This window comes from Photinus pyralis, unplaced genomic scaffold, assembly GCF_008802855.1.
Source record: "Photinus pyralis isolate 1611_PpyrPB1 unplaced genomic scaffold, Ppyr1.3 Ppyr1.4_LG5, whole genome shotgun sequence".
Classification (NCBI taxonomy): Eukaryota; Metazoa; Arthropoda; class Insecta; order Coleoptera; family Lampyridae; genus Photinus; species Photinus pyralis.
In genome coordinates, this window is record NW_022170596.1 from 9908926 (window position 1) to 9931028 (window position 22103).

General features: G+C 37.0%; 4 protein-coding genes across 4 annotated transcripts; 2 read left to right on the forward strand and 2 right to left on the reverse strand.

The window, feature by feature from the left end:
- Window positions 1-558: 558 nt before the first annotated feature.
- On the reverse strand, window positions 559-1556 carry LOC116170502 (proteasome subunit alpha type-7-1). The gene is made up of 2 exons (XM_031486951.1): window positions 1333-1556; window positions 559-1285 (listed from the first exon to the last, which is right to left on the reverse strand). The coding sequence occupies exons 1-2, from the start codon at window positions 1432-1434 to the stop codon at window positions 638-640; spliced, it is 750 nt and encodes a 249-aa protein (XP_031342811.1). The 5' UTR covers window positions 1435-1556; the 3' UTR covers window positions 559-637.
- A 923-nt stretch (window positions 1557-2479) lies between these two features.
- On the forward strand, window positions 2480-3830 carry LOC116170497 (protein catecholamines up). The gene has a single exon (XM_031486943.1). It carries the CDS (start codon window positions 2643-2645, stop codon window positions 3744-3746), a length of 1104 nt encoding a protein of 367 aa, XP_031342803.1. The 5' UTR covers window positions 2480-2642; the 3' UTR covers window positions 3747-3830.
- A 1702-nt stretch (window positions 3831-5532) lies between these two features.
- On the reverse strand, window positions 5533-6725 carry LOC116170499 (tetratricopeptide repeat protein 19 homolog, mitochondrial). Its single transcript, XM_031486945.1, has 2 exons — window positions 6192-6725; window positions 5533-6147 (listed from the first exon to the last, which is right to left on the reverse strand). The coding sequence occupies exons 1-2, from the start codon at window positions 6642-6644 to the stop codon at window positions 5593-5595; spliced, it is 1008 nt and encodes a 335-aa protein (XP_031342805.1). The 5' UTR covers window positions 6645-6725; the 3' UTR covers window positions 5533-5592.
- A 2296-nt stretch (window positions 6726-9021) lies between these two features.
- Window positions 9022-9903, forward strand: LOC116170503. Its single transcript, XM_031486952.1, has 3 exons — window positions 9022-9312; window positions 9376-9641; window positions 9694-9903. Exons 1-3 carry the CDS (start codon window positions 9103-9105, stop codon window positions 9845-9847), a joined length of 630 nt encoding a protein of 209 aa, XP_031342812.1. The 5' UTR covers window positions 9022-9102; the 3' UTR covers window positions 9848-9903.
- Window positions 9904-22103: the final 12200 nt, after the last annotated feature.

Below are 22103 nucleotides of genomic sequence, written 5' to 3' on the forward strand. Positions count from 1 at the left end.
TAGATCTACTGCCATTGTTTGCATCCTCAAATTTAGTGTAGTAAGATGAATCGTAATTGAAAATCCAAATGGATGCTATATGAATCAGATTAAAAGTTTTAAGTTTAACCCCGCAAACGGCACACAGTAGAATCAATCTAGCCACGTTTGTTTCTGATATACAGGGTGAAAACGAAAAGTTTGACTTTTTAGTCATGAACCAAAAATAAAAACCTCATTTTTTTAAGGTTTTTAGGCCATGGATTCATGGAGATTTTGTTTTGTTTATTGCATTCATTGTACCTAAAGCAACCAATACCAGACAATAAACTCACGGTAAAAACAAACATTTGAGAAATATGAAATAGTATATTACCACGGTAGAGAAGTCTATTATTGCCTTCGCACCTTATGCCCCTTGGCGCAAACGCCTCGAGATGTAATCTTGGTGCTCGACCCAGTAGCGTCAACCAATAACGAGGTAATTTTACATGATTAAACCTAAGCATGCTATAAAAAATTAATAGCTCAGTTCAAAATCAGTCTAGGCTATACCGTGTTCAAAATCAAACACATTACTCAAGCCTGTCATTCAATGTATCTTTTAATTAGAAAAATGATTATTAAACAATTTATAATAATACAAATTAAGTAAAAATTACTTCTTCTGCTTCTTCTTTTCAACTTCCTCCTCCTTTTCCTTTTCAATCATATTAACGTACTCCTCAATTGTGCTGCCATCAAGCATTTCTAAAGGTTGTCCGCGTCTCATAACTGCAATTTCAAGATTTTTCTGTCCAGATTGAACTACCTCCAGTAAAGCGTGAATCGCCAATTTTACGGTTCCCCGTTCAGTTGAGACTTCCTCCTCTGTGTAGTATTTCTCTAAAAACTCACGTACAGTTTTTGCAGAACGTCCCGTCGCGTTGGCCTTCCATTCATAATAGATACCAGACGGTTCGGTTTGGTAGAGATGCGGAGAACCATCATAATCGAAACCACCAATCAAGCATGACATACCGAAAGGGCGTCTACCATTGCTTTGTGTGTACTTTTGTTTCAAACTTGCAATGTAACGAGTGATATATTCCAAAGTGACGGGGTCTTCGACAGTTAATCTGTGAGATTGGCATTCTATTTGTGCACGATTAATTAAGATTCTCGCGTCCGCTGTAAGTCCAGCGAAAGCCATTACTACGTGGTCATCTAATAAACAAATTTTTCGTACGGTACGTTCTTCCTGCAATTTGGCTACAGATTTCTTTTCGACTCCTAGTACTACAACATCTTTTCCACGTACTCCTACCTGTACAACAACTTTTAATCACGGGGGCCTAAGTTACTTGTACATACCGCAGTTGATCCTTTCCTGACGGCTTCTTGAGCATATTCCACTTGCAGTAAATGCCCGTCGGGGGAAAAAACTGTGATAGCGCGATCGTATCTGGCCGACATTTTTAATATTAAATGTTAAACGTAATTATTTGATTTAAAGAACAGAAATCGGCACAAACGAATATGAGATTTTGGTCAATATAACCTCAATTTATTTTGCTGGGTAATGTTTTCAATCAACCAATAGGAAAAGACTTGAATTGAACGTCAGGTTGCATTCTATTCTACCATATATTTGATTGCATTCAATGTGAAATATGCGATTGTTTGGTCGTCTCTTGGAAAGACACAAAATTTCGATTTGAACTTTGAGCTTCTGAGGATCAGCGCTGCGTGGTGGGTAATAAATTTGTGACATAATTTTAGTTTCGGAAAATCAAGGGAGCCTTTGAAATTTGCATACAAGTAAAGTGCTCATTTTGGAGAGGAGATACGTATAAATGTTATTAACAAAAGTTGATCAGCATGAAGAACCGAATACATTTTTTTTTGTTTTTTAATTTTTAACTGGATTTTTTAGGAGATAAAAAAAATCTTACGTAAAAACAACTGTTCAATTGAATGTAAGCAAATTTGAAGCCGATAGGAACACTTCAATGTTTCCTTTAACATATTCAATTTAATGTACATAGGCAAATTAAGGAATTAAATATCAACTTGCTCTATCAGTTTCAAATGTAGTACAAGGCATTACATTCTATTTTGAACAGTTTTTTGAATAACATTTTTCGGACCTGAAAAATTCTATTAAAAAATAAAAATATAAAAAATTCAAAGTAGGCCTAGGACTTTGCAATTGTGCACGTTGACTAAGCTTTATATTCTGAACAACTTTTCTTAAAAAGATTTGTGCGTATCTCGTCCCCAAACTGGTGTGAAAAAAGTCATGTCCTGTCCTATAAAAATTGCATGCAAGTCTCTTACAGCAATTGATCATCTGGCTTTGAACTCCGCATGCTTTTCGCAATTTATCTTGGCAACTTGTATGCAATTGCTCCATGTCAAGCAGTGTTCTCTTCATATTCTGACGAGTTGTAAGGAGAATACATGAATGCTTCCAAAGCGTGCTGTCAATTTTTGATTGGTCATCAAAAAGTCAAAAGTTTTTTAACCTCTTCATCGGAACACAAACAAATAACCTTATCACCAAATTGGTAGGTTGACGTGGTTTATGTTTTTGATATATTCGTTTTCATGAACAGTATACAAAAAATGAGGAGTTGAATACTCGGTTAATTAAATATTGTGATTTTGCCATTTATTAAAGAATGAAGGCTGTTAAATTGTATCTCGGTGTGGCAATTTATCTTCTCGTAGTGGTTAGTTTAAGTGCACATTCCCATAGTCATTCACATCAGGACGACCATCATGACCACCACCATGATGAATCTCCATCCTTTAAGTATTCAAGAGCGGCTAACGAAAAACCTTCTCAGCATCATGCCGAAAAGAAGATCGTTTCAACTCCAAACATTTGGTTGTACGCCATGGGTTCGACATTATTCATAAGTGCAGCGCCTGTGCTAATTCTACTAGTAGTTCCTTTAGATAATACAGACCAAAGCCAACCGTTACTTAAAATTTTATTAGCGTTTGCGTCTGGTGGCTTGTTGGGTGATGCGTTTTTACATTTGATACCTCATGCTAATATGGCAATAGAAAGCAGTAAAGGTAGCCATTCACACTCTCACAGTCACGGAGGAGGCGAACACGAAGGTGGACATGACATGTCGGTCGGTTTAGGTGTTCTGCTTGGGATTGTCGTATTTTTGGTGGTAGAAAAAGGGGTGCGCTTCGTTAAAGGTGGCCATGGTCATTCACATACCGAGGTAAAACAGAAAGCATCAGATGGTGACACTTCCGGTGATGAGAAGAAGGACGAAGTTAAGGAAGTGCTAAGTTCGAAGGATAACGAAATTAAAGTGGCGGGTTATTTAAATTTGGCCGCAGATTTTAGTCATAATTTTACTGATGGTCTGGCAATCGGTGCTTCGTATATTGCGGGACAGAGCGTTGGAATTCTTACGACTATTACGATTTTATTGCACGAGGTACCACACGAGATTGGAGACTTTGCGATTTTAGTTCAATCGGGAGTTTCGCGCAAGAATGCCATGCTTCTACAGCTTTCAACTGCGATCGGCGCACTTGCCGGTACTGCTCTGTCTTTATTGGCACAAGACAGTTACGACATGTTCGCAGCTCATTGGGTTCTTCCTTTCACTGCGGGCGGTTTTATTTATATTGCTCTGGTGTCCGTAATTCCAGAATTGCTGGAAGAAGAAAAACCTAGTCTTTTACAAACATTTTTGCAATTGCTAGCTATGTTATGCGGTGTGTATATGATGGTGAAGATTGCAGAATATGAATAATCCTAGATCAACGTAATTTACAATTTTATTATAGCATATTATAGCTAAAGTGAAAAGCATGTACAATTAAAATATTTTCTTAAATTGAGTTTTCTTAAATTAAGTATAGTAAACTCCTTTATCCACGGAATTGACTGGTGCGGAAAATTGCCGATAGAAGTTAAACAATGGCAGAAAGGTACTAAAAACAAAAGGTGCAATAGAGCTCTTCCGCAAGTATGGAAGTTCTGCATATTTTTTCACATCCCCTATTTTATAACGAAAGTATACCAGGAATTTTTCAAATACGGCAAGGTACGCCCTGATTGGCCGAACGGAACGTCGCGGAAGGTTAATAGGTAGGTTGCCTCGTAACTTTCAGCCAATAAACGTTCAGTATTAAAATACGCGAATGACGTCACCCAGAATCCCATTTTTGTCCACATCATAAAAATTAATTATTAACGCAACAACAACAGAGCAAGTTCAAAAAATGCAAAATGGATCGAAATGGTACTTTACATCGATGTGCTGAAAAGTTCCTGCATTGAATAGAAAGAAACATGCTGGCGAAAACGCACTTTATTCAAAATAGCTTACATTTCATCTTCATAGTCGTCGGCCGGGAAATGCAGACTGCACAGTCTATTGCATACGGGGTTCAGGTTCCCCTTTCCATTGCACTTTATAACCCATTCTTTTTGTAATACAGGAATTACCTTTTGGAAAAGCAAAAAACTGAATCTCCGATCCATTTGCTTTCGATTTGTTGGAGCTGCTATTGCATATAACGTCACAATCCATCCGGCATCTGATACCCTATATTGATTACTTAAGTATCCAACAGTAAAAGTATTCAATCGACATATTATAAGTACCTATTCGTAATAGAATCTTCAGCACTGCCTGACAATTAAGTACTTAACAGTTCAAATATAACTGTCAAAGTCAACGAAAATTTAAAGACCAATCAAATGGGACTTCCCGATTCTCGATGACGCGTCTCTCTAAAGTTACGAGGCAACCTACTCTCTCTACTAACCTTGGTCAAACCCGCGCGATTTGTTTGTCTATTTTTACCATTCTGTATACTCTGTAACTGGAACGGCATCGATAACCAAAATCGCATGCCACCTAACGTAGACTGTGGTAGGTATCATCATCCTTGTCTGGCACATTGTTTTGTAAAACGCATAAACAACATGTGAGAGATATACCCGCCTCATTGACCTAGATACTCGTAACTGGACTGGCATCGCACGTAAACAAATATTGCAAGGGCGCCGTGATAAGAGAGATGGGTACTTATCGTGTTTCACTCACGTAGCGTTTTCCTGCATTTGCTTTCCCGTAGATACCGCTACCGAATCTGATTAGGTATTTATTTATTCCGCTTAGGGAAATTGCTGTGCGCTTTAATTTTGTTTTAGCATTCACCAGTAACCGTCCGCCATTATTGTTATTAGTGCATTGAGTCAATCAAAAGCGATTTCTTTGGTTTGAACAAAACTTTCTATCTGTCTCTTTGTCGATGCCTGATGGATTGTAAGGAGTTGTTAATTTAATTAACTAATTCCCTTTTGTTTCAAGAAGTTTTTGCGAATGATATGCAGCAATTATTAAAGTAAACTTCTCGAATGTTTTATTTTATCAAATTAATAGAGTAGAACCATGCGAAAAAGCTCTGGTGCAACGTGACGAGATTTGACTATGAAAGGAGATATAATGTAGCAGTTCAGGACAATCAATTTGAATATACAAGAACTTTTAGAATCAAGAAAGGTGGACAAGAACCATATACAGTAGAAATGTTATGATTAACAAAAATATATATTATTATAATTTATAACATAGCAACAATGAAACATTATTTTCCTATATTCAGTTTAATTTGTTCAAGACAGTAATTCGCCTGCGATATTGATTCTGCATTTTCATGTCGATTACCTAGCTCTAGTCCAATATTACAATACTTTGCAGCTTGCTCTACTAATCCCCGTTGTAAGTATACAAGTCCCAAGTTTGCGTTTATAACACCGACGTGCGATTTATCTCCTAGATTATTACCAATCGAAGCTGCTTTACTTAAACACTCCTCCGCATCCGCCAAATTGTCAGTACGCCAATTACTAATACCGATATCATTCAATAACAACATGCTTTGTTCATTCTCGTGTCCGGTTTCTTGCACGCAAATCCTATACGCTTCCTTTAAATGCTTGATCGAGTTTGGCATGTCGCCGGTATCCATTAAAAATTGCGCGTACCAATCGTGAATGACTCCATGAAGCATTTGTGCATCGGCACCGCCGTTCTGTTTCTCAACAATTTTCTCCAGGCACCAATTGTAACCTATATCTGCCTTCTCATTCTCAGCTTTTAGATGGCAAATTCGTGCGAGCTTCAAGCTGATGTGGATAACCTAAAAGTGCAACCACTTATCTTTGCCAGCTGCATTATACTTACTTTCAAATCGTTCTGTTCCATTCCCGTACTTAAAAGTCGCTGCAGCACGCTTATAAATAACTTCTCCGCTTTGCTCAGGTCATACTGATCGAATGCGAGGTTAGCCATTAAATCGTAGCAGTAGGTTATTCCATTTTCGTTCTGCTGTTGTTGAGCTAACCGTAACGCAACGTGCAGTAGCTGTTCTGCTATGTCATACTGTTCCCTTCGTGTCGCTAATATTGCGCGTTTTATTGTCATTATTAACTCGGATTCCTCATCCTTGTCAGTATCGACAAAACCTAACCAAGTCAAGACGTTCAGCGCTATCACTGCCTTCAATGGTTTTTTATTGCAAATATTTGCAATTCTTCGTAAGGTTTGAGTATTATAATTCATAGACGATGACCGTAGAGGTATCCAAGGAATCCTGTAGTTTTTGTATAGCTTGCAGTAATTACACAATTTAAACATCTTTTGATTATTATTTTCAAATTTCTATTACATAACCTAAACAATTTGTACATCGTCATTTGTCATACACATCAAACTTGTTGAGTCACTTTGGATACAGATACATACAACATACCGTGCACTATACATACAAGAAGATTATTGCTTAGGCCTAGTTGTACAATGTCAGTTTAAACTTCAGATTAGTTTAACTGACAGATTTCAGAAACACGATTGGTCAACTTGTGAAACATTGGCCAATCAAATCCTTTAACTCACAATTTAACCATAAACTGAAGTTTAAATTGACATATTGTACCACTGGGCCTTAGACTTAGGAAGGAGGAGACCGTAATACTACGGTAATACCGAATCACATGCAATGCTGCGGGTTGAAGCAAATTTTCGCATAGCTTAGTGGCATGGCAAACAAAGCTTCTATTTATTTATATCGTGCAGCCATTATTGCAATGTCTAAAAATTGCTTCACTTTACGAACATCTTTTATAGACAAAACGTCTCGCAAATCGATTCAAAGAGTATGGTTTCGGCAAAGAAATTCTAGAAAAAATTGTAAAGTGCCTCATTCAAAATTCGGTAAATATCATTAATAATCATTTATACTCCTGTGTCTTAAAATAGGCATCAACTTGTTACCATAATAAGCAGGCATTTATTTAGTAAATAAAGTTTCTCTCTCTCTATATTTCCTTCTCTAGGGTTATTGTGATTACAGTTTTGATTTGAACCATTGACATTAGAGATGTAACGGGAGCTTCGGTTCCGATTCCGAAAGAGTGGAACTTTCGATTCCGGATTCCGATTTCGGTTTCGACAAATTTTAATCGGATCCGGATGTTATATCGGAGGTTGATGGACAGGGTCGGTGCGGCCACAATTAGTACGTTCGCGTACAAATAAGTTTATACTTGACGCGCGGCGAACCTTCCTCACCTTGTGCCTTCGGTTGACTAGGTACCTTTTCACTTATTGTTGTGTTCTTTAAGTATAATTTGCTTCTTTTCGAGTCACTTTATCTATTTACATATTTTGTATTGTTTAAGATGTGACATATGTCTCTTCTTTACGGTTCCGATTCCGGTTCCCATAAACCAAATTTAAAAACTCCGATTCCGAATTCGATTCCGATATAACCACTTCCGTTACATCCCAAATTGACATATAGAGAAAGCACCGATACTGCAGGTGAGAGAGAGGGAAAAATGAAGAACCAAGCTCTCTCTTACGGTTACGCATCTTATTATGGTTCTTCAATTTAATTTGAATGCGATCGACAGAAACCCGATAGAAAGAGCATGCCTGTTAGTTTTCCCTTCTCTCTCACCTGCAGTATCCGCGCTTAGCATTTTGGCACGCGCAGTCCTATAGGTTGATGCTATGTACACAAAAGCTGACCTGTAATTTTCTTTTATTAAGCGGCAGAGCAAAGGGATGCAAGCTTTATAGGGGAATCGATGGTGTCCGTGAACATGATAACTGTCAAACGCTTGGACCGATTTGGTTCAAACTTTGTACAGTTGACCTATATGCCACAAGTAATAAGCCTATTGAAAATGGGCCAAATCCAATGCCCCCGTGGGGTCACGCCTCTCTGTCCCTGCCAAACGCTTGAACCTTTTCGGTTGAAACTTTGCACAGTATACTTACATGGGACATGTAACAAGTCTATTGAAACTGGGTCAAATCCAAATATGGTCATGGTCACCATACTTTCAGGAAATTATTACTGCTTCCTGGAACGGACCGACTATAGACTTCTCTCTGGTTGTTTCTTCGATGTGGAATCGAAATTGGCTTTTCAAGTGGTTTCTGCACGGACCGATTATAGAATCCTCGTTGATGTTCCGTCGTGCAAAGGTTTAACTTTCTGGCTTACTTCATTGGAAATTCTGCGAATATCTTTGTCCGCAGCGCGAAGATAACTTGATGTAGCCGCTGCTCGCCAGACTTTCTTCGCCATTAGCTTAATGGACCGATTGGTATGAATTACGCGGCGCGCTCTGCCGCCTTCCCACTGAGGTACCTTTATTGTACCTCTTATCTTCATAAACGCTTATCTTAACGATGGATCATATAAATATCTACTTTGCGAAATTGTAGGGTGTGTTGCCTAACCGTGGGGGTAGGTTCCCACACGTTGTTCACCCAAGCTATTCCAACTAGAGGTTTTTACCTGTAACGGTGTAAGAGGTATGACTGAGAGGTGAACCTATTTTATAATCTTTGATACTGTTTGATCCGCTTATTCGTATTTGAAAAAGGGAGCGCGACCCCTTTATTCATTTGTAAGATCATGTAACCCACAGCATCTTATTTTATCAATGCGATGTAATTCACAATCTTTTTCTCATATGTAGTCTCTAGTGGGCGTTGGTCATTCATCAACATCAGGTGTGTTTTGCTGATGTCAAATTTGATGTAATAGACTAAATTCAAAAAATTGATATATCTCAAAATTATGGGTAAAGTTCTCGCGATTGCATCAGCATGCGCCCTCAATGTCTGTGGAACTTACGTTTTTCGAACTCCCGTTAACTTAGAGTGTATCCCATATCCGTCCTATTTACTGTTCCTGGTGGCAGTCTTCTATTTACTTTGGAACATCCCGTTAAATCCCTATCCGTCTTGCTTTCGTGGGCTTATAAAACCATTTAGCTTGGTTATAGAGGTAAGCAAAGCGCGCAGGTATTTTGCAATTACGTAGGTATTTAATGGAACCTTTTTACTTTAGTTTATGGTTTCGGTCTTATTGGTTGAAGTACTTATGGCTGATTTTTGGTGTCCATTGCATATGAAGTTTGTAGCTTTTATACCCACAATACCAGATCATGTAAGGGACCTTATGATGTCAATTGATGTAGATTCGTACTATGTCACTAATGGTTTGGATGTTCTAAAGTCAGAATCGGCTTTAGTCGCAAGCAGCTATGCACTAAGTGTATTTTTGTTATTATGCATGTTACATTCATGTAGAGCTCTAGACTTTAGACTACTCAAGTAAGGTCATTAATATATGCAGGTTTCAATTGTAAGCTCTTGTCTTTTGCAGGAGCGGCGTAGGCGCGTTTGCAGCAGACGTTAACAAAAGAACAATGAGATTTTTAAAAAGTATAGTGCCTTTTCTACCTCCCTCTAATGAAGCGCGCGGATTTGGTAGATCGTGGAAAAGAGATTCCGATTCTGATTTTTCCGATATAATGTAATGTGTTGTAATCCGTGAAAACTAATTTTGGCTCTAAAATTCACAAATGTACATAAAATATACTGAAAAGAAAGATAGATGTTGCAGTGTTTTAGCGAATGTCTGCGTATCTCTGAAATTGATTCACAAATCAATGACGCAGGGCCACAGACTCCTCATTTCAAGTGTACTTATCTTCTCATGAGAAACTACCTATACATGTCATTGTAATCACGGATCTGTGCCCCTAGTTGTGAATCAATTTCAAACGAGTTTTGTATAGACTTTTCATACTTGCTATGTATATATTGCAGTGTTCCGGCATACATATAGCTAGGTCTCAAATTGATTCACAAATCAATTGTGCAGGGGCGCAGATCGGTGACTACAATTCTAAGTATCACTAGGTGGCTACTACTCTAAACGACAATCCACAATTTATCACTAGCAACTGAATCTAGCCTTTCCTTAATTTCTCGTCGACTCGCAGCGTGCAACAATCCTATCGTCTTGCGACTTATTGCGACACCGAGTACCGAATGCAACGCTCAACCTGGTGCAGGTTGGGAGCTTGGGATTGATCTGGAACCTGGGATGAAGACGTGTTGCGCTATGGGTGAGATAAAAAGGGGATTGCAGTGTGTTGTTGGACTTGCTTCCTTCTACAAACATTGGAAGATAACATACAAAAAACGTCATCCAAAGGCCAACTACTCCCTGATAAATTCTTAGAAGAAAAGGTCTCCGACGGAAGGATCCACTTTACAGTCTATATCATTATATCGCTTCACGAAGTATTGTAACAGCCAGGGGTAACCATCTCGAACCTGTTTTTTTATCTACATCGCCATCCATAGATATCCTTATTTTATTTATGTAAATTTTGGTGGACGTTTAAAAATTCTCAAATAAAATTCGAATTTAATCGTTCTTAAATATAGCAATCTTTGGACAAATTAAAGTCGTTTGTATTGCATGTATTTGAGTGAAATAGAAAGGTGCTGTTGCAGCCACATTTATTAAAAAAGGAACAGGAACTTGATCTAAACGATAAGATATCGTGATAAGAATGGTTCACTTATTTCTGGATGATATATATGGGTAACTAGATTTTCTCCCGCGACTTCGCACGCTCGATTGACAGATATATGACCCGACCCATGAACCCATGAGGCCATGAACCCCAGAATGTAAAAAATGTGAACATATCGACACGGTACGACGCAAGTTAGTTGGCGCATGCATCGATTGATACGCGAAATAGCAGAGGGCGACATAATCGAAAAAAAAAGTTAAAAAAATCCCATAATCCGATCGAGATCATCGAGGCCAATTATGAATCTAAACCATCCGGGAACACACAGAGACTGTAACAGGTGTCCGCTTTGCCATGTTAAAGAATTTTTTTCGAATTTACAAATTTGACAGTATATTTATTCATTTATTTACGGTTGACTAGGGAATGCAATCCCGCAGCAAAATCTTAATCCCGGTAAATGCGGGATTGTTAGATGTTAATCCCGCGGGATCTCGGTATTTGCGGGATCCCGCAAAACTACATAAATTGGCAAATAAGCAATTCTGTGCGGTTAACTTCTGTATTAAAATAATTCGCTAATTATCACAATATTTAACAAAAAAGTACCTTCAGCCTAACTTAGAACTCAAAAAAACCTCACCTGTAAAGCACAAAAAGGTGAACTTCTAAAGTGCCTCCATAATCATAGTACATTTTTAACGAAAAAAGTTTAATTTATTATTTAAAAAATAACTTCTCCGTTATGCGTTTCATTAACAAAGTAAACAGAGTTGTCTCCTTGGTCGAAAAATTCCTCAGTCCCGCAAATTCCGCGGTACCCCGCTCCATTTATGTGCGGGATCAATCCCGCAAAAATGCTGCGGGATCCCGGTATTTCGGGATCCCGTGATCCCTACGGTTGACCATTACAACAAAAGAAAAATATATAGGAATTAATACATATATTTAAGTAAAATGAAACGTGAAGAGGTGCGTAAATGAAACAACTATATACTAACTTAACGTGCCATTTATAAGATAGAAATAGATATATAAGATAGAAACAATATATGAAGTGTTATGTATTAGAAAACTAAATAACTACATAAAACTAACTCAAACGATATACAAGATGGAAATACTAAAACTAAATATTCTTACTCCAAGAGAGATCGATTTTCTATAAATAATAATTTTTTAAACAAAGATAGGTAAACCAAAAAAACTAAAATTCTTGCAAAGAGGGTTGGCTCCTAGAAATGCCAGATGATTGTCTCTAGCTGGTTTATATTTCTTAATAAGTATGGACAGTTTATAATAAACACACATCATATAGGAAATTTTATACGTGTAGCACTTCATAGTGAAAGAGAACGAAATTAAAATGCGATAGTATCAAGCGTTTTCAGAGAAGAAGAGAGTGTGCCAGATAAGACTCAAAACGTCACAGTGTTGCCGGTTCTAAAGATCGTTCTTACGGAGCATGAGGGACGGACTTTCTGCTATATGCTTACATGTATAAAAAACGTAGGAGCTTTGCTTTTTCGTCGGGTCCGTTTCGGTTTTTTGACTCAGAGGTAAATTATTCCAGTGAGTAAACAAAAATCACTTTCAACAAGTTGCCAAAATTTATCTAGCGATACATAACGTCCACGTTGTATTACACAAGGAGCGAATCGACTGTAATTTGGGGAAAACTCATCGATAAAGGAAGTTATTTGACATTTTTGTATTGTATAAAAACAAGAGTCGATCGTTTTCGAGATTTTCGATGCTCAAAGTCATATTTACATTCCTGAAGAGGTCGACCCATGGAATTTTCTTCCGTAAACAGATTTGTATTTTTTTTACGAATGACAAGCAAACCCAAACAAAAGATTTGGGTAATTTTTTCTGATTGATTGTAAGGTGGAGTTTTAAGATCATTGATTAGGATTTGTGTACGTTAAATTTTCTTTAGCCTTCAGAGATGTGTAAACCTTTTGAATAAGAAAATGCAATAGGCTTTGAATTAATTATAAATATTAAAAAATTTAGATAATTAATTAGATTTTAAACGCGATCATGAGAGAGGAATTGAAATTTTATTTTGTATTTCTTGTATAAATTACATCAATATTTTAAATCACGAAAAATGTAAAGAAAAGGGGCGGCGGGCGAGACGAGATCTCTATCTTACCTCGCTCCTTAGCAGGTTAAGGTCAAGTAGCGTTCTGTAGCCTACACCTAATTTCCGCTTCAGCACTGAAGCCAGAAGGTAAAACCCCGTTTAGGGACGATACAAATGCCGCAGGTGACACCGCAGACCTCCCTTTCCGTAATCAGCTCGCTGCCGCCGACACCCATCAAGGCCCGACTGACCGAACGCTGGACACTGGTCCCGATAAGCAACCCATCGACTCCGTACAGTAACATCTATCCTACGACGATATTGCTCAACGACCCACGGAGATACTCCATCCCACAACAATACCGCAGAGCTGACGACGACCGAAAATTGTAAATTTTATTATATATTATGTTTCCGTTTCTTTTTGTAAATAAATATCTATATGGTGATCCAAATAAACGAACATGTTTAAGAACACAGCACAACCACCAAGGAGTCATTAAAAGTTTATTTATTACTGAGCTAGCCGTGGATTTCATTATTTCACTACAAAAAATGGTTACAGTATATTTATTACCAGTGCCGTAGAGATTAAAATTTATTTTATGCAAGCCATTACAAGACACTCAAATCGATTTCATATAGTCTCTATCCAATCCACTTCCTTGTGTTACTAGATGCAAAGTACTAACGTCCAGACTAACAATATTTTGTTCTTATTGCAAAGAGCATAGGTATATACCTATGCTCGTTTTGTAGTTCCCTAATAAAATTGACCAAAGGTCTTTGAGTAGCGATTACTAACGCCTAACACTCCATCGAGTAACAAAGACCACAACACTTATCGTATTGACTGAAGTGCAAATTGCTGTTTTTCGTAGTGAAATTGGTACCTAACAAATCTGGAATTTCGGAAACTTAATGATAGCGACAAGAACAAAATATGATGGAGGTAAGTAGGTACGTCGATAGTGTGGAGTGGAGAAATACTTGAATATTGAGTGGTTGGTGAACTTGGCCATGACTAATGCTACCGAAATGAAGCTTAGCATAAGAAATAAATTTAATTAAGTCAAAAACTGGATGTGGGAGAAGAATGTTTTAAACATGATTCTATGTATCACGATTGCGTTGGAAGGATTCTATAAATTTTCATGCTCGCTTAAAGTACCTATGTGGTATTCGGAAAAATGTGTGTTAAGGAGAAATAAGATCCAACCTTGTTCTTTTGGGTATCTGACCATAACGTATACCTTGAGTTGTTTAAATAAACTAGGTACGTGATAGTTGTTGAGGAAGGGGAGAAAACGTTTAATTTGTTAGAACAGTAGCGAAGTATATCCACTTTAGTTCTATTGAAATGGAAATAAACTCGGTCAGTCGACTTTTCCTACTTGTTGCACGAGAGCACTCTGTTGCCTTGGAAACGTCACCCGCAGTTGAAAAACTGGAGAGCTTAACAATCAGCGATCAATCCGCGCGATATGATTTGACTTTAATGAAGCCAATTTATCCAGAATAAATTTATTACGTATTCAAACGTAAAAAATGATCGGTGAACTGGAGTTGCTCTTGTATATTTTTCTACAACGGCATCGATTCATCGAAGCAGTTACTTAAAGTTGAATATCGCTGGGTCATATCCCGATCCAATTAAATAATTAACTCAAGTTATTTAAATCCGTCCGCAAATCAAACTAATCAGCGAATGCCAAATAGTAATAAAAAGTACCTAGGGGTGATAGGTGCACTCCTACTAATATTTATATTCCCCCTCAATCAGTGACAGTGTTGATCTGATATAAGTAGTATTGAATTGAATGAATTAATTGAATTTATTTATTTACATTTCCTCGATTACTGCCAACAAGTTTAGCATACAGAGCAAAAACAAATTTTTACTTTCATGTTACATTGTAACGGGAACCCATTACGGATTTGAATATTTCGCTGTTTTAGGGGTTGAATATATTCAAATTCAGTCAATTGATTTTTAATGGGTCTGGCGATCTATATTTTGTGTGCCTTTGGCTACCGGATGCGTCGTGACCGGTGAATGGCCTGGAAAGGTTATCAGTGCCAGTCTTACGGGCGATAACACAATCTTAATGCCCATTCATATCGTTGAAATTCAGTAGAAATAAACTTTTTCGGTAAAACCAGCGTGCGATAGTTTTAGTAATTAGAACGATCGAAAATGTATAACAGTACGAGCGGATTTTTCCGGCGAATAACTAAGGAGTTTAGAATGACAGTTGTGACGAACTTCAGTAGTTCGCATGCAAACGGTGGGCACACGGCACGGGCACGGCAAAACAGCAAGTTACTAATTCGAGACCGGTAAACAATAACATTAATGTCTTAACTAAAACTACGGGAAAGATTCCCCTTATAATTAACGAGAAAGACGGTATCCAACGCTTATCTCTATAGTTATCAGTACCGTGTCGACTCTTCGACGCGAAAAAATGCAAAAAAAATTCCTCTAAATTAAGCGTCAGCTTATATAAAGTTTCCAAAATACGGAGAGAGAACGTAGGAAATTTCGAGCCGGCGGCGTATTCGCGGTTATTTACATCCAAAAATTAAAACTGCTTTAATTAATTATGCGGCCTGCTGACGTCTTAAAAATTCAAATTAATTAAGAGCGATTCCTTTGAGACGACTGATGGTCTAATCGGATTCTGCCTACTGCAACTCATTTCATTATCTATCGCTAATTACACTATAATACTGGCGTAAACCTGGATGGACTTGCACTTTCAATGCCTCATTGGGAAACTAAACGCTTCCAATAATTAATCAAGTGAGCTGAATATAACGTCTCTTCCCTCTTCCCTGGAAGGAGAGCTTTCGAACTCTACAACAAAACAAATATCTGTACGGGAACAGTTGCAAACGGTATATTAATTTCAGCGTTTGTTTACGGTAACGGCGGCCGAAACCACTTTTTCGTAAAAGGGAAAACACGCAGCAAAACTGACTGTTTTGCAACAAATACGCTCAAATGCTGTCTTTTAACGTTCAATACTCGATTCACGTCTTCCACAAACACGTCATCACCAAACAAACGCTTAATCAACAATAGGTGTCAGTTTAACGTTTATTAAAAACGCGTCTCTCTCTCCCTCGCCTCACTTCCGTTCCTCCTTCCTTAACAAAATAATGCGCATCTACGGAAAATCAAACTGCACCCGTGTTCAATACGGCGATAACACGTCTTTATCTTGAAATTTAATTAGCGTACGCAGTGACCAGTAAACTTCTTATCTACGACCGGAGAAAAATATGAGATAAACTTTTACAAATACTACGTAAATAATTTCCAGATGTTACTAATACATAATAACTTTACAATAAAATAAACAAAATAAACAAGGCAATTATTTAAACAAAATTAACAACTAATAATTCTGATACCAGACAAAATCGGCTGCGAAATTAAAAGACATGGTGTTGCGTTCTCCAATAAACAACCACAATAACTGAAATGCACATACAGGGTGGTGACCAATCATTACTACAGGCACCGAAGCCATTTAAATAAAACGTCCGGCTGACTTAGTTTACACAACGCAATTATACTCAATCATTATTGCCCGCAGTCAATCAGCGGAAAAGAACATCCCAAACATTTGATTTTCAGGATTAAAAGAAAAGGATCTATTGGTAATTGACAGCCGCCATTATGGATCCATCCGATAGTGTTAAAGGTCGTTTACAAGTGTTTAAAATGCCCCTTCCGATCGCAAGTGCCGCAAACTGTGTAGTACGCGGTGTGATACCTTTTCTTGATGCTAAGGGCATTAATAACACTTCTTGACACTCGAGACAACTCAACAAATAACTATGAAATCGTAGTGTCTGTTCTTTCTCACTTTTTCAATTTTTTACAAAGCTTTCGCAACGACATTCCGCAAATTTAAGATGTTATTGCAAATGATACTTTTCATGTTTTATGTCAACAAAAAATAAAAAGTTGCGCAAAATAAATGAAATTTCTTCCATAAAAACTGAAAAAAATCCCAAAAGATTTGTCCGATACATTCGTAGAATAATGATCATGCAAGGTACAGAGAAAATTAAATAATTTGCGTCATTACTGTTGTGGAGGGATTGCCCGCGCAAAGATCGTCGAACGGCGAGTTACTAATCTCCATTGACCCAGAAAAGTGGACATCATGAATCACGATCAAAGTCTACTCTCAGTAGCTGATCTTCATTCATAGACGCAGGTGGATAACCTTTTTTCACTGAGAAATACTTAAAATTGTAGGTGTGCATTGGTTGAGGTACCTATAAATGGCGCAAATTTCTGCATTTATTTCTTACGTAAATCCCTTCTGGAAGTGTTTGTAGTAACATTGACTATATTGAACAATAATTAAGAATGACAAATTTAATAAAGTGGAACATTTTTTGTAGATTAATATAATATTCTTATATTATTTCAAATGTATACCTTAGTTAAAAACCACATTTAAATGATAACTATTGACATAATCAGTGAAGTAACAATAATTATTCTACTTTAAAGAAAAAAACTTGATGATGGATGACCTTCGAGGTCATAATTTAGTAGGCTATCGTTATGCCGTATTCAATTAGCCATATATTAGCAACATGGTGTAAGAATTATGCACAAAGGTTTAAAAAGGTTTAAATTCCAAGATTCATTTAAACTCGTTTGTTAAGATACTTTTATCTATAAAATTCATTGTTCCTTGTAAAGTACGTCGTCAATGGTAACGTCCTTCAGGTATATACTAAGTACTTGAAGTACGCTGATTTTTTGTACTTATTTTTGTTGATTCTATTACCATGGTTACTACCTACGCCAGCCTTTCTCATGATAAAATATTATAAAAGACGAATTCGGATAAAATAAGCTTCAGTTGCTATACAAAAATCTTGACCATAATACGGTGTTTTATAGTTTAAATCGCCCTTTAAAGTACCTATAAAACACCTTTCTTAATTGCTATAGTAGGAGTGCTGGGAACTTACCTCGAAAGGAAACCCACTTTGTTATAACTCTGGCATAAGTCATTTCCTCCATGATCGTCGTACAATTATTTATTGATGACCTTTGTACTTCAGGTCACAACCTTGTGAGGTGAAAAGGGTGCTCTTTATCTATCTGTAACATATGATGACAACACAAACAAAACAAGCATAAATTGTGCACAACCGTTGTGCAGATGAAGCGCATTTTTTAAAACCGAAATAGCTTTTGTTTTGACATCACCAATGAATATATTCTTTGCAGACGTCTCAATTGCCCTTTGTGAGTACCCTCTTCCGACAATCCGTTCTTGAGGTATAAGGCAATATACCCGATCACGATAAGATGTCGAGGAGGAGGGCTATGGTTAGTAGAAATTAATTCCTTTCGTTGAGACCTTTCATTAGACTACCATGAAGGATAAAACTAGTTCCACCTCCCCCCCCCCCTCTCGTCTTCTTATCCCGTTACTTTGATAGTGAGGACAGGAAAGATGGGCTAGTAGTTTGTTAGAAAACGGTTCCTTCGCTGAACCTTTAATTAGAAAACACAATGAGAAATAAATAGTTATTTATATAACAAGAAGCGCGAAGTTCCAATTTTCGCGCATTGAGACTGAAGGGTATTTTGACGAGGCGAAGCCGAGTTAAAATATCAGTCAATGCGCGAAATAACTTGCGCTAGCGTTATATACAATTTTTTCTACAAACTGAACCGATTGTTAATTAATTGCTGTTTTAAGTTCAACTTGGTCCGTGTGCATAATACTTTTTTTCACTGTTTGACGATTTCGCGCACGTTGTCAAAGAGCAACCTTACTTATTAATTAACCGATTAAAAATCTAGTTACTTTCGCGTTTCGAATTCCGTTCAGAAATTGACAGGTTTTGACAGTTGTAGAAAAATAGTTATTCTATTATAACAAAGAGCGCGAAGTTCAAATTTCGCGCAATTTGAAGACTGAAGGTATTTTGACGAGTCGAAGCGAGTTTAAAATATCAGTCAATGCGCGGAAATAACTTCGCGTAGCGTTATATATCTAATATTTTTTCACAAACTGAACCGATTGATTAATATTAATTGCTGTTTAAGTTCAACTTTGTCCCGGTGCGCGAAATACTTTTTTTCACTGTTGACGATTTCGCGCACGTTGCAAGAGCAACCTTACTTATTAATTAACCGATTAAAAATCTAGTACTTCGCGTTTCGAAATCCGTCAGAAAATGACAGGTTTTTTTGACAGTTGTAGAAAAATAGTTATTTATATAACAAGAGCGCGAAGTTCAATTTCGCGCATTGAGACTGAAGGTATTTTGACGAGGCGAAGCCGAGTTAAAATATCAGTCAAATGCGCGAAATAAGTTCGCGCTGGCGTTATATACAATATTTTTTCTACAACTGAAGCGATTGTTAATGAAATTTGCTGTTTAAGCTCAACTTTGTCACGTGCGCGAAATACTTTTTTTCACTGTTGACGATTTCGCGCACGTTGTCAAGGGCAACCTTACTTATTAATTAACCGTTTAAAAATCTAGTACTTCGCGCTTCGAAATTCGTCAGAAAATGACAGGTTTTTTGACAGTTGTAGAAAAAATTAATTTTTACCCATTTTTTTTAATTCTTAAAAAATGCGCTAAAAATAAGGAGGGTAGTGAATAGCGCGGCACATAAAATATTGCCAAAGCAATGCTGGCACTCGGGCAATCGGATACTGAACCGTAATTAATACTCAATACGAATCCACTTGAGAGAAAACTATATGCAAAGTTTGAGGATAAGCTTGAGGGGAGATAAAGCCCTAAAAACATACCTACGGATTCATAAAAATGCTGCGTCATAAATATACATACTTCGTATTGATCATGTGCAAATACAAATTCGCCTGAGTACTTTAATGGAGCATAGCCACAGACATACAAAAAGAAAAAGAAATCACTCTACGCCCTTGTATACAAAAGTCAGTAGAAAAGTAATGGCGTGCCGAAGAAATAATTTGCAACCAGCTAATATGACGGCAGAATCTTCACTGAAAAGAAGGCTGAAGTAGAAAAAAAAGATCACAACCTTTAGCGACGAAACAAAGAACTAGGTAAAAGGAACCTATAATAGATAGCCTCTAACGGCGAAACAAAGAACTACAGTAATCAAAAATCTAGTACATTTTCACTGCAGGGGTTTACAAAGGAAATACCTAGATGGCGTGAGAAAATCGGATATACATTTGAGTAAGAACTTAAATAAGAGTACAATTCGAAGGTTACTTAAATGGTATATAAATCGGCAAAGAAAAAGTTCTCCACGTTTTGGACATTTTTTTCTCTAACTACGTAAGGGTTGTCTGTTGCCCTATGACTATACAGGGTGTTTTTTTGGGAGCTTTAGTTAAAAGTTTCTGGGAAAGTAAAATAGGTAGGTTTTTGAAAATTTGTACTTAGGAGTTACTCTGAAGGCCGAATCGATGTAAAATATTTTCAAAATGGCCGCACTTCCGGAAACACCGGAAGTAGATAGTAACTTCGTTATTTTAAATGGCAACCCCTATTTTTTATTGCTTTTTTGGATTCTACGTGAAATTTCACTTCTTTTGATACCCATATGTCGATATCTACCATTTATGGTTTTTAAGTTATTTTGACTTTAAGAAAAAAAATGGCGGATGCAGATGGTACCTTGATAATTGATTACTTGCAAACGGTTGTAGTCATGGCAACCTATTTTTATCAGTGCATAGAGAATGAATAGGGCTTTCTTTTAGTGCACTTAAAAAAAAGTTAAGTTGCGTACGACCGCCCCTATGGATATCCAAATTTATGAAACTTCAAAGACTAAAAACTCAGTTTTTTTTAATGGAATGACCATGTTCTTACTATTCCATGAGATAGAGAATCGAAATGGGCATATTTGGATCTCCATAGGTGCGGTTGTACGCAACTTAACTTGTTTTAAGTACAGGTAAAAGAAAGCCCTATTCATTCTCTATGCACTGATAAAAATAGGTTGCCATGACTACAACCGTTTGCAAGTAATCAATTATCAAGGTACCATCTGCATCCGCCATTTTTTTTCTTAAAGTCAAAATAACTTAAAAACCATAAATGGTAGATATCGACATATGGGTATCAAAAGAAGTGAAATTTCACGTAGAATCCAAAAAAGCAATAAAAAATAGGGGTTGCCATTTAAAATAACGAAGTTACTATCTACTTCCGGTGTTTCCGGAAGTGCGGCCATTTTGAAAATATTTTACATCGATTCGGCCTTCAGAGTAACACCTAAGTACAAATTTTCAAAATCCTACCTATTTTACTTTCCCAGAAACTTTTAACTAAAGCTCCCAAAAAAACACCCTGTATGTATCTGAAATAGAAAGGGGTTTCCATTTAAAAAATCCGAGTTTAAAAAAAACCGAAGCAACTATTTTTGTAATTTGTGAAGACCCCGTATATTATTATGAAAAATGATTATGATTATTCGAATTACCACCATTTTAAATTTAATTAATAAATTTAATAAATTTAATTAAAAATTAATTTTATCTCTCATTGTATTCTAATTAAAGGTCTCAACGAAAGGAACCGTTTTCTAACAACTACTGCCCTTCTTGCTGTCCTCTTATCAAAGTAAGGGGTGGTAGTGTAGGGGGGGGAGTGGAACTAGTTTTATCATTCAGGGTACTCTAATGAAAGGTCTCAACGAAAGGAATTAATTTCTACCAACCATAGCCCTCCTCCTCGACCTCTTATCGTGATCGGGTATATTCCCTTAAACCTCAAGAAAGGATTGTCGGAAAGGGGTACTCGCAAAGGGCGATTGAAACGTCTGCAAGAAATATATCCATTGGTGATGTCAAAACAAAAGTTTTTTCGGTTTTAAAAAAATGCGATTTATCTGCACAAGAGTTATTGTTTTTAATTCTTAAAAAAATGGGCTAAAAATGGGGGTTACTATTTAAAATAAGAAAACTTGCGACTACTTCCGGTATATCAGGAAGTGTACAAAACTGTTACTATTTAAAAAAAAGTTGTCAATGGTCGAGGACCTTTGAGTGAAAATTTTGATAAGCGTATCATTTCCACTTTCCCATATTACCCCTGCATAGTTGTATGTTAAATCCTGTATAGGTTATAACAAATCAAACGTTCATT

Coding starts and splice junctions, on each gene's coding strand:
- LOC116170502 (XM_031486951.1), bottom strand. CDS start 1,434: ATGTCGGCCAGATACGATCGCGCTATCACAGTTTTTTCCCCCGACGGG. Junction 1,286..1,332: donor TCAGGAAAGGATCAACTGCG/GTATGTACAAGT, acceptor GTTGTTGTACAG/GTAGGAGTACGTGGAAAAGA.
- LOC116170497 (XM_031486943.1), top strand. CDS start 2,643: ATGAAGGCTGTTAAATTGTATCTCGGTGTGGCAATTTATCTTCTCGTA.
- LOC116170499 (XM_031486945.1), bottom strand. CDS start 6,644: ATGTTTAAATTGTGTAATTACTGCAAGCTATACAAAAACTACAGGATT. Junction 6,148..6,191: donor TGGAACAGAACGATTTGAAA/GTAAGTATAATG, acceptor TTGCACTTTTAG/GTTATCCACATCAGCTTGAA.
- LOC116170503 (XM_031486952.1), top strand. CDS start 9,103: ATGGGTAAAGTTCTCGCGATTGCATCAGCATGCGCCCTCAATGTCTGT. Junction 9,313..9,375: donor CATTTAGCTTGGTTATAGAG/GTAAGCAAAGCG, acceptor TTTTTACTTTAG/TTTATGGTTTCGGTCTTATT. Junction 9,642..9,693: donor CTAGACTTTAGACTACTCAA/GTAAGGTCATTA, acceptor TGTCTTTTGCAG/GAGCGGCGTAGGCGCGTTTG.